A 12,692-nucleotide genomic window follows, 5' to 3' on the forward strand; every position below is an offset into this window, starting at 1 on the left:
AAAAAAATGCCATGCATAGAAGGAAATAGGTCTTTTGGGTTGAGTGGGGATTTTTTTTATTTATTTACTGAACAAGAGAGTATTTGCTGTGGAAGTATGGATGTTTACTTTTTTTTGTTTCTGTGGATGTTTTGGAAAGTTAAGTATTTAATGTTTTATTTTATATGGTTGCAGTGGGAAGCAAATCGGAAGACTCAGAAGAACATACACAAAATCATTCAACATCTCGATTTTAGTTTTCTCACCAATATCACAAAACACAGAGCTCATGGACTAAACTTTGTGATACTGATTTAGAAACACTCTTAGCATTACAGTTTTACATGTGAGGTGTTGTAAATCAAAAGGAGATTATGTAAGGACCTAGCATGCCAAGACAAAATTCAGTCCTATTGTAAGTAAGTGAGCACAATTCTGTTAAAACAGATGGAATTGTGCACATTTAACCAAAAAATTTGAGTCTGTGTTTATCTTGTGTCCCTGAATGCTCACTTGCAAGCTTTTCTGACAGGAACAAAACTCTGGATGAGATTAATGGGGTTACACCCTCATGTAGGCAGGTGTTAAAACTAAGGCAAAAATCTCCCTTTAGTATAAACCGGAGAGCTTCACTGACTTCTGCAGAGCTATGACAATTTACACAAATCCAGGCTCTGTTCATAACAGCCTAATTTTCAGAAACACTGTGCCTCTGCAATTCCAAATGAAAGCAATGAGAGCTAGGGTTGCTCTGCATTTCTGCAGGGGGAAAAAGTCAAAGGCCCTTTTGTTATCATGTAGCACATGTGCTGAGAAAGTGTAAAATGAAGGTCACAGTGATAGCATTTTCAGCAGTCATCTTGTGTATGTGTACTTACTTTACATAAGGTGCAAGCAGAATAAAAATCAGATTGGGCCCCCTGCTAAGGAGCCCTCATTGTTTTTTTAACTCAGTCTTGTCAAGCATAGTCCTATTTAGGCCTTTATAATTTCACAATTAGAGAAGATATTTGCAGTTCTACTACTAATTCCATACAAGTCAAAGGTCTAGTTGTTTTGAATGAAAGTGTGATAAAACACAGATACCCTCTAGCTCTTGCTGTGGTTCAACGTGGATTTCTTCCATCACTTACACAGACTTTGTCTTCACTGTTATACCAATACCCATCCCTCATTTTTTTCCCGGTTGGTGATGCTGATTGTTGCATCAGATTAGGAAAATCAAACCATTTGAAGAAAAAACTCTCAACCTGCATTCTTCAACCCCAGCCATATGATCCTATCCCCTCCTTTTCACAAGCACTAGCAATTAAGCCAGTACAGGAAACTGCTGAGCCAACTGGAAAAAAAAAAATAAAATCACTTGTAGCATTAAGAGTTTGGCTGCTCAGCTACTTGACTGGCTCACCGTGGGTTTGAGAGGTGCCAGAGCTAAGGGTGAATGTGGCCAAAGGTGGAACAATGTGGCCCTAGCCACTAGGAGCCAGTTTCCTTTAGTTTAACTTAGCTTATATTGCAGAATTGGTATCACCACAGGACAATGCTGTCTGTAGCACCAGTAGTTTACTGTAATGGAAAAATTTTAGGTGGATTTTAACACCAAGTTAACACAAACATTGTAAGTAAATAGTAAAGCCTTTATTCTCGTTAAGAACAGCATTTTGAAAATAAAACATTTGCCCATGCTTTACAACCTTTGTAGTTTTGTATACTTATGTACAGTCATCATGGTACACATTGATTGTCTTGAAAATCCTTTAAAGATGTCCTTAATAAGATACCAGTATGCAACAGTCAGCGGAAAAAAGGGTACGTTATAAAACACACATTAATACATTTAATAAATATATATTATCTATCAAAAATGAGCTTTAGCTCTCATGAATTAATAAAAAGCACCTGCTTTGTAATCCTGTAAGTTGGTAGAATAGTCCAATTGTTTTATTATAAAAGCTACAATGCTCCCTTTTGCAAGGCCTTTGGTTAGACCCAAGGCATCAAGCTCAAAGCAAGCCAACCAAGATGCCTGTGTTTAGACTAAAAACAGAAACATCTAGTTCTATAGTATTTCATGTACCTTGTTTATAGAAACAACTGTATGTATTGAGAGTGTTCTTCTGAAGATGCTACATATTTTCTGGCAAGTGTCAGACACCCTCAACTCATCTGAAAGCAGGACAGGATCTGTAAAGTATGGCTTTGAACTTTTTTCCAGTCATTGATCAAAAGCCAGTTATTATAAATCTTGTTTCAGTAATAGCTTTTTCAGATGCTTCACGATTTCATTTTTCTGCATGGAAACACTATGAGCACATAACCATCAAGGGACAACAAGGGACAACATAGTAGCTTTTATAGTATAAAAGCTAATTATAATTAACTGAACTGCGAAAGGCTTGTGCTTACTTACTTACTATGTTGTTCACAGATGCTCTACATTCTAGATAACTTTCATAAAAGGCAAAAGTAAACAATTTGTTTATTGTAACAAAAATACAAGTTAACATAAAGGTGCCTTTCTTCAATTACAGTTTTATTTGGGGCATTTTACATCACAGACTAGTGACTTACAAAAAAAAGTTGCTTATTTCTAATTGTATAAAGTTGGGAAATAAAGACCATCCTAATCTATTGCCACACCTTCACCACCACAAATTAAACCCAATCCTGCTAATTTTCAGTTTTGTGAATAGTCCACATGACTAACCCAATGAGACTAGTCACGTGAGTGGCAGTTTGTAGGATCTGGCCCTATCTTTGCATAAGGCCTCAAATTCCAAACAACTTCATCAGGAGCAGGATTGGGAACTCTATTTACCAATTCAGTCACATCTAGAAAAAGAAAAAAACATTTCTTAATATAACTATATCTTGTACAGATTTTGTCCAAGGTCTGTAAAATGTGTATTATAATTCATAAATCTTGGTTGTAGCATGATAAACTTTTTAAAAGAAAGCTGTCCTACCATTTATGCCATGGTCATCTTATATGTTTTTACAATAGAGTTTTATGAGGGTTTTTTTTTTTAATTGGTTTTTAAACCCAAAATTCTGCAGGCAAGTGATGGTAATAGGTTTTTTGTTGTTCCAATGATGCATCTTCTGGGTACCTATCTTCATCTTAAATACTATCTTATTTGATCAAAGCTTTGCTTAAAACAAGCAAAATGTATTTCTAAGTCGCTGGATAGCATGCAATATCCACCCCTTCCCTACTTGGTTACTAAGGCCATCTAGTTACTTACAAAATAAAATAAGCAATCCCTAAAACAAGCACATGCTTCCTTTGCCTCGAGGAGGGAAGGGCAGGGGGGAGCCAATATATTCTTTTACTCATGCATGACAAGAAAACATTGCTTCTGGAAGAGAAGGGCTTTGAAATAAAACCCCATAAGATGATCATGGCAGGAATGGCAATATATATTTTTTTCCATATATATATATACACATATATATCTGTGTGCAACACTTAGGGACTGGTCTTGCAGCCTCTGTACCTGTACGTAGGCCTACTGGTGTCGATGGGACTACTCGTGGGAGTACAAGTCTGCAGGACTAGGTTCCTAATTCAGTAGAAATGGAGGTACATGAAGAATCAGGAAGACTCTTGAAAAATAAAAAGCTTGTCTTTCTTTTGCAGTATACAGCAAGTAACTTCCTTCCGTGAAGCTACTAAGCTATTCAGTTATTTGTACATTATATTTTTTTAGTTTGAAAATATATATTTTTATTACAGCATATGCAAAGTTTAATTGTTATACGTTTCCTATGCCCTCAAGTAAAAACAATTAGCTTTTAGTATCGAGGAAAGCTAAGATTAACATTGGCCAAACAGTGAGGATACAATGATGTTTTCAATGTCCGATATGTATTAGATGTTAAATAAAGGAATGATTGCTTAAACATAATGAAAAACCATGGCACAAACAATGGGCAATGGGAACCTTTTAAATAACCTGGAGAAAACAAAGATAAAAAGCTTTGAGAAAGTCTGCCTTATATCAACACAAAAAAGTGGAGGGGAGGGGGAGGAGTAGGGAAGAAACCACCTTAAAAAAAAACAGAAACAACAACAAACCACCTCCAGCACGGAGATTCTACTAGCTAGGCACTAAAATGCACAACCACATTTAAATGCACAAACAACTGCAGTCAAGGGGACTACTCACATGAACAGGGATTAGAAAGGGAGGTCTTGACCCTATCTACTGCTGAGTTTCTCCTGAAAGGTGGTCAGTACTTCCCAGCGGCCACCGCTTTCCTGCTTGCCAAGATCAGCCCAACAGAACAGGCTGGCTCGGGCAGTACAGTGGGCCGCCTTTAATCCACCATCACAACGAACTCCTTCTGCCAAACTCGAGCCACGTTCTCTCCCCAGCTAAGTCTTTGCAAAAGTATATCCCTCCAAAGTTTCACTTAATGGCTTTGTCTGTAGGAGATGTGAGAGCACGCGGCTCTTTGCTCACACATAGGGTTGAGGCTGGAATAATGGGGAATTGATACCACGCGGCCGAGGAGAGCTGCCTCTGTGCTGGACCTACGCTTTTTCCCTCTGCCTCAAGAAGCTCCATAACTCGCATGAAACGTGCATAGACCTTGCATCCCTCCAGAACTGCATTTCCTACACCAGCTTTTTAAGGAGAAGAGTATCAGCCTACAGTGTAATGGTAGTTTAGTTGCCACTGAGTGACAATGCTTGACTACGCATGATACTATGTGACTGTACAGTACAGCTAATGAAGCAAACAAGGTACCTTTCATGACGTTTGAAATGAAGGGAAAAGGAGCAAAATGGAAAGAAATCCTGCATGTTTTCACACTGTAGTGGCAATCTCCTGTGGCAACATGAATTAAGTTTAGGTGAGAGGAGGGTATTTTGCAAGCAACTGGCAACCAACAAAAACAGGCTTGCCTTGCACACTAGTTACAGACAAGAGAATATCTTACATTTCAGAATACAATATCCCCCTCTTCCAATTTCAGGTGTGCCTACTTCTATTTTAAATTAGATTCAGCTTCCGTTTTACAATTTTGTTTTTGCAGTTATCTTATCAGTTCAATGGTGTTCACATTTAGGCAAAATCCTCTGTAGGATTTCGAAAGCTCCTGGATGTTTTGTTGCTTTGTTCTGGTACTGTTATGGATTCCTCCCTCAAAGACACACTGCCAGGGAACAACATCTGCAACAAGGATTCTTATTCTCTACAGCCTACAGCCTTTCACCAGAGGTGTCGTCCAGTGTAACTTGGCGGAGCAGTTGGTATCTGGAAATAAGGATAACAAACCCATAACTGAGAGATCTAGTCTGTTCAAAAATCAGTGTTATCATGCTACATGTACATGGCAGCTTTCCAGACAGTAGTTCCAGAGCAAAGTGATACAAAGAAACTCATCTTCCACCCATACAGTGCATTTACCTCTGTAAAAACCATGACTATATATACACATTTATCTCTCATTTTACTATCTGATGTTCTCCATTAAGCTTTGTATCCACCTCAAAACAAAGCAAAACAAACAAACCCCCAGAACAAATTCTCTAGCTTCTCATCTTTAAGCTGCCTTTTCCCTGAGCTGCATATTCTGGTATCAGAAAACATAGGCATAGATGAATCCAAACATCAGAAGGATGCTATTCATTACTGACAGCAAAGCACGAGCCTTTTCATTTTATTCAAGTTGATATGTTTCCCACTGTCTCACCCACACAGGAGAATCCTTGTATCTACTCCCTCTTGTTCACTAAAATCAACCAAAACTTTACTTATTTAAAAACAAAAAGAGACCTGCAATCAGTTCATGTTATTTGGTTTTAAATGTAAAGGTTGAGTTATGGAATCAGCTCATGATTCAAAATAAAGAAAACCCAACTCACATGAGTATAAACTGGCTCATGGGTAGATTTTTAAGAAGCATGTAGGTATGCATGAAAAATATGGGGATGAAAATTCTTCTTTTTCAACAGTATGCCTGCTATATGAAATGTCTTCAAGTGCAAATTACACATCACGTGAAAAACATTTAGAAAGTCTGTTTGGCATCAGATCACTAAGCCATTCTTACAACAACCAGGCTGCAGAAAACCAGGTCTATCAAAGAATGGCATGCCAAACTACTGTCTAAGAAAGAAGAATCAATGCTATTAACATTAAAATACTCTATATTCCTCTTTTATGAATCCCTTTTCCAGAGACGTACACATCTGTAACTTACTTACAAAGAATTACATACATTTTACAAGAAAATGGAAGATGTGAGAGACCACCACTATCTGCAACAATGATTCTTATTTAAAGTAATGTACTGGCCTGCAAACATTTGTGTGACTCACATCATCTTGAAAAAAAATCAGGTTAGAAGTTGTGTGGCTTAATAGTTATGTTAAATACCTTAACACAAATTTAATTTGAAAGGGCCATTGAATATGTAGTCTCACCAAAGAACTTGGTTCACTCAAGCTACACTGCAAAATGTGAACGGCCAAGTAAAGAAATGCAAAATACTTTGTAATTACATCTTTTCTAGAGGGAAGGGAAGCATTACATGCATACTTGCTGCCCGAATTTTCATTTATAGCTTTCCCTCCTGCTGTGAATAAGCTAAAAGCAGGGTTTTCAAATATAACAGTGCATATCAAAGATTTCTTAAATCATCACATTTTGATACTTACAGTCCCACCATTTAGCACAACTGCCATCTCAGTTGGCTGATAAACATTGCTTCTAAAAGGAGCACTAGGTCGGCTTCCCAAACTGCCGTTTCGAAATCCTGCCGTTCTTAGCGCTGTGTTTAGAAAAGAGAGATCGTTCTTAGGAACACAATTAATGCTGTGCGTCTCCTTTGAAATCATAAAAGTACCTTGCTTCTAGTTTAGTTATTGGGAACTTTGCCATTGATTTTAACTTTCGTGCTGCCGTACCAGTTTTCACATTGCTTTTGAACAGCAGTTTTTCTTGCATAGTTGGGGATGGATCTCAGAAGAATCAGTTTTACATAAAATTAACTGTTTGCTGTGGAATGGGAAAAAATTTATTGGAACCAAACTTTTGAAGTTCGCTTAGTCTCATTTCAATAGGAGCTGAATGTTTTCAATCACCAAACCTTTGATGTATCTTGCACAATGTGTTTTGCAAAGTGCTTACTGTATTGGTCTGGATACTGTGGGGTTAAGTAAAATGATACTACATTTTGCTTTCTATCAAATTCAGAGGACAGGGATCCAAAACATTGCTCGAGCCAGTAAAGCATGCTCACAACCCCCCTGAGCATTACTTCAGCATGACTAGCGTTTAAGGATTTTCCAGATGTTTCAGATTATATTTACTCTGAGAAACTAGAAATATGAAGTAAATATTGCTTTCAAATAGCTTAAACATGGCAAATGACTGAAGCAAAAGAGAAGATACTGATTGTCCTTCTGAATGTTTATACCAGAAACACGTCTGTCTCTCCATTAATTTTAGCACAAGTTTGTATTCAAGATGTATATTCTGAATGAGAGAGATGCATAGTTAGGGATATGCTTCTTTCTCTCTAAACCAGTCTGGGGACTGGCACATACAAACTCTCTTTTTACTTCGGGGGTAAATAACGGCTTCACTGAATTCAGATGTGGCCAGGGAACAGAGCTCATTTATCCATGCGACTTGCGTGGTTAAAACGGGCAATACTCATCTGTGAGCTGATATTTTCTTAGTATCTTCTTAATTTCTCTTAGATTGAATTAAAATTACAATTCTACACTCTCTGCCTGAAATCCTGAATGAGCTGAAGTTTACAAGAATTTCAGCATAGACTTTAATGAAGCCAGGATTTAATATAGTTGCACTGTGTGGAACAAGATTTCAATGGATCCTACTGCCATATGCTGTCCTCTATCCACTGCTACTCCTCTCTTTGGGAGTTGTGCACAGAGATGAACACTATTGATTTAGCACAGAAATTTAGAAATCCAGCCCTGCAAATGCTCAGTTGTTGACTTCAGATACACACAGACCCTCACTTGCTCTATATTTTAAAATTAGGTATTCTTGCAGAACACTGGGAGAACAAAAGATGAAAATGCCTAAACTAGAATTATGTATTTTTTATTTTATATTTAACCATGTCAGGGTCAGTAGTATTCTTTCTTTGTAGTTTGGCTTCTTATTATGTGTTAAACACAAATGATTACACTGGTATTTGCTAGTACACATAAAGAAAAAACATTTCTTTATAATGCATACTATCATTAAAATATTTATACATTTACACAAAATATTTACACAAAATTTCTATGGTCATTTCAAAGTTATCTTAAAGGGCCAGCAAATTCAATTTCATATTGCTAAATTTTCCTTCCCTATTATTGCAAAAAGTCTGAAATTCTTTTAACATGAGAATCAGAAAAAGCTTGTCAAAATACTCATTTTGGAATTTTTTTCTCATACCAGATTTACCATTTTTCCTTCTACTTTCTCCATTACTATTAAATACATCTACTTGCGTAGAGTATGTATAGGTAAAAAAAAATAGTGCCAAGAAGATTTGAGCAAATGTCATGTCAAAGTCTCCTTTTAACATGTATTTTAAATTTTGTTAACTTTGTTTTTAGGCATTGGCTCTGAGGGTAACTTGTAGTACTAAAAGTTCATAAATGAAATTCAGTGAGTACCAGAGCTGCTTAGGCTTGGGTTTATTGACAGCTGTAGCATTCTACATTTCACATCCAGATTTTTCATGTATAAGGCAAATTCTCTGCCATACAGAAGTTGCCCTACTAGTGTGCATTGCACTTCCAGAGAGCACTGAGAACTTGTTCAAGTTGCCTTTTTCCAGGGTTTCTAAATATTTTACTAACATTTTTACAAGACACAGGTATGAAAATAACTCTTTTAAGGAGATATTTCAACTTATCTATCATATGAATATTAAAATCCCAGATCAGTATGTTGTTTAAATGATGTTTAAATAATTGACTTTAAAATAGTTTTGCTTTATTAATGCTTAATGATATTCCTGGAATAGAACAGTTCTTGTTGTTATGTATAACTTGGAGCTACATTTTGCTAAGAAAGTGAGAAACTAGGAGAACATGCTTGTTTGAACCTACAGTTTAAAGGTTTCTCAGGTTCTTAAAATGCTGCTTAAAATCTTAAAAAAAAAAAAAAAGAGCAAAATTACTAAATTACTTTATACAAGTATTAACAGAGATAACAAGAATTAATGGAAAATATTTATCCAAGCATGTCTTCTATTTAAAGCTAACTACTTACTACAACAGATACTACAGTCCGGGAACTAAGAGGTGTTTTCTGGTTATCCTGGCTTCCAAAATTTTACAGCTAGTAGATCTTATATTCTTAAACATCATTCTTAAGTATAATTGAAGAAAGTACCCTTCCTTTAATTTCTAAACTCTTACTGATGAATTCTTGAATTGAGGTTAATTAAATGAATAAAAGAAGAGAACATTCTCTACATACCTGCAGAGAGCCAATTGCTAATAGATTCCAGGTGCTTAGCCACTGACAACCATCAGTACAGTGATCTGACTTAACACTTCAGCAGCCGTAATATGTGACTTGAATATTATTACCTGTATTTACTTCAAGTCTCTACCATACTAATAAGTTTTGTCTCCAAACCCTGTTGTCGTAAGTCTGTACTTAAAGAACTGCTGCAAAGGAATAATGAATCTGTTTTGATTTATTAAAAATGTATGTATCCTTCTCCCACATGCCATAGGAATAGGCGTGACATGCATTTATTACGATAAATATTAATAAGGGCATCAGATAAGGAAATCTATTTTGTATTGTACTGTGTAAGATTCAGGTAGATTAAAACAGAACATAAATTGCATTATAATAGACACTATAATGATTTTATGGCTATCATACATCTATCCATTTCACTAAAAAACTTAATCACTGAATGATTAGATCAAAAAGGAGCTTCCAGTTCTTTTTTAAAATGTATGCATGAATGGGAACAATACAGAGTGAAAGATCCAATTTTGTTCTTAGAGCTGCCTTAGTCAGAAATAGCTCCACTAAAGCCAGTGCAGTTACCTTACTATGAAATTAATTTAATGAGGTATGGAGGACAGTTAAAAAAAAAAAAAAAGAGTGCTTTTACAGTCTGTTGTGAAGCTGCCTCTGCTGCTCGAACATTAGTAATAAACAACCATTCTTTTATCCATGCGATTTTTTGTTTGTTTTACCGCTGCCCTTGGAATATACTCACAGAACTTAACTCCTTTCTGTTCAAAGCTTCCATACTAGAAGGAGACCTTTAAAGTTCCAGCTAAAACACTTACAGGAAAAATGCCTTCCTGACCTGACATTGTGCCAAAGAAGAGTACTGTTTTCCTCCACATCTGGTCTATATCCAGAGGAAACATCAAACCCAGAGGAAATCAAAGATAGATAAAGATGAATAGGAAGGTGAAGTGCCTGGACAACGTGCCCCAAGCCGCCTTTTGCGGGCTGCCAAAGCAATGTGGCAACTATTGGCTGGGATTCCAAAGTCCTCTTCTCCATTTGAGTGAATAAAAAGCAGTGTAACTAGTAATGAAACCCTTTATCCAACCGTGGGACAGCACCAGACTGCAACCTGCACTACAGAACACCATCAGGCTCGTGCTTCCCATCGCTGGCCACATAAGCATCCCTGTGTATTTTCTGATACGGGTTAAGTGTTCGGCAATGGTTTGGATCTCTCAAGCTAACAACAGTTGTTGCTGGCCTTTTCAGTAATGGCTCAAAACCATTTTCATTGCAGATTTTAATGATGTGTCATCACACATTGTTCTGTGTCACCAAACAGCTATGACAAGGAAAGCCACCATTACCTAGAAACCTCTATCTATGCATACTCTGTTCAGAGGTTAAAGCTGTCAGAACAAAGACTGTCTTTGAACTTGTCTATAAGCCACTTTGCATTTTTTTTCCCCCACAGTCTCACAAAGTGGTACTAAATCCCATTTTAATGGAAATATAATTAATAATAATTATTTTGCTGCCCGAGAGGCTGAGCATTTTGTAACATAGAACACAATTTTTTTCCTTGGCTTTTTGGAAAGTATTTCATATTACATGTTGTTAACTGATAATGACAAAAAAATGTAATTTAAACTATTTTAAAATAAAGGGTATTTTTTCCACAGTGCATTTTTTTGGCTTTCAGCATTGGCTTTGCATTTGAAATTGTTCAGTTTTTCAATGAAAAAACAACATGCAGAAGAATCATTTTAACCAAAGACTTATCTTCTATATTGCATTTTTTTCATTTTTTGCCCCACAAGGTGATATCTTAATAAAAATTGTAAAAGGAAACAATATGTAGTGTGAAAAATGTTACTTGTAATTACTCTTGTTTTGAACACCTGAAAAATGTCTCATACAGATGATTTTCTTGGCTACTACAGAAAAATACAGTCTTCTATAGTAAATTCTTACCTGCATTATGCTCATCCATTGAAAAGGCTTTATTTTCCATGTAGCTCCGAGGAAGCTGTATATCTTCCTCAAAAGCAGTTTCACGCATCCTTGGCTGTGAAGTATCAAAATAATTGGGAGTGTTTTCCTGCTGTGATGGAAGGATGGTACAGTGGACCTCTGGGATGGCATGAAAAATAACAAACACCCAACCACTGGACACCAGTGCAATAGCAAGAGTGGGATCACTCCATTTGTCTCTTCTCTTTAGCTCGGCATTACCAAAGAGGTACATAGTCATCCAAGCTACCCAAATCAGAATGGAAAAAAAAAGTGTTATAATGAGGCATACTCCATTTTTCTTCCATTTCTTAAACTTTCCACAGAGAGTGAAAAGAGAAAATCCCATGGTAAATACCATCAGGAACATAACATAAATCAAAGCCATAGCAAAATCCATTGGTTCATAGCTGCAGGCCAACTTGTTATCTCTGACAATTGTCAGTATTAACCACTCGGTTGCAATAATGACCTGAACGAGCATCAGGCAGATTGCCACACCAGCTAGATGCCAGCCAGATGGACTCTTCCCATGTCGAACTAGTCTGCGAAGTCTCCAGGCTTGAGCTAGCAAGCACGAGAAGCACAAAGCAAAGATAACTCCCCATAGAAATCTTCGGGTAGAGCACACCGTTTCATCTTCTTGTATGATGAAAGCAAACGTCAGCCCAAACAGTCCGAGAGTCCCAAAAAGAAAGAGGAAGTGCATTCCCAGGGGGCTCTTCTTCTCCTTGTCCTTGATGAAGGGCAGCCTCACCAGCAAAATCAGCATCAGCAGTAATGTCGTCAGCACACCTGCCCCCGCAACTGCCTCCACAACTATTCCCCAAATGGCATCCAGGTCGCACAGGTACACGTACTGAGGGAGAAGATCCAGTCCACACCCTCTAGACGTACTTGAGTTTTCAGAAGAGCCATAGCTGATCACGAAGAGGAGGAAGAAACCAATGGCTGGGTAGGTTTTCATTTTTCTGTCTGAGACAACAAAATATTTGTTTGTTTAGCTACAGTTCACTTTGGAGGATTTCACAGCAATTGGAAGCACAGCTTGTTTCAGTAGCCCGTGGTTGCTGGTTTTTTGCACTGGATTTGCACCTGGCACAGCCTACCCCTTGTCCCCTTTGCTGCCCTCCCAGAAAGCTGCTTTTGCCTGTTGTACTCAAAATGCAAACTGACTCATTTCTGTGTTTGCACAGATTGAAAACAACGTTTCCAAACACCGTCCCTGCAAAT

The 12,692-nt window shown here is 37.2% G+C and overlaps 1 protein-coding gene across 1 annotated transcript; it reads right to left on the minus strand.

Moving 5' to 3' along the window:
- Positions 1-1,595: 1,595 nt before the first annotated feature.
- GPRC5B (G protein-coupled receptor, class C, group 5, member B) lies at positions 1,596-12,427 on the minus strand. The gene is made up of 3 exons (XM_009324783.1): positions 11,421-12,427; positions 6,650-6,762; positions 1,596-5,243 (listed from the first exon to the last, which is right to left on the minus strand). The coding sequence occupies exons 1-3, from the start codon at positions 12,424-12,426 to the stop codon at positions 5,199-5,201; spliced, it is 1,164 nt and encodes a 387-aa protein (XP_009323058.1). The 5' UTR covers position 12,427; the 3' UTR covers positions 1,596-5,198.
- Positions 12,428-12,692: the final 265 nt, after the last annotated feature.

Source organism: Pygoscelis adeliae, unplaced genomic scaffold (assembly GCF_000699105.1).
Source record: "Pygoscelis adeliae isolate BGI_AS28 unplaced genomic scaffold, ASM69910v1 Scaffold85, whole genome shotgun sequence".
Taxonomy (NCBI): domain Eukaryota; kingdom Metazoa; phylum Chordata; class Aves; order Sphenisciformes; family Spheniscidae; genus Pygoscelis; species Pygoscelis adeliae.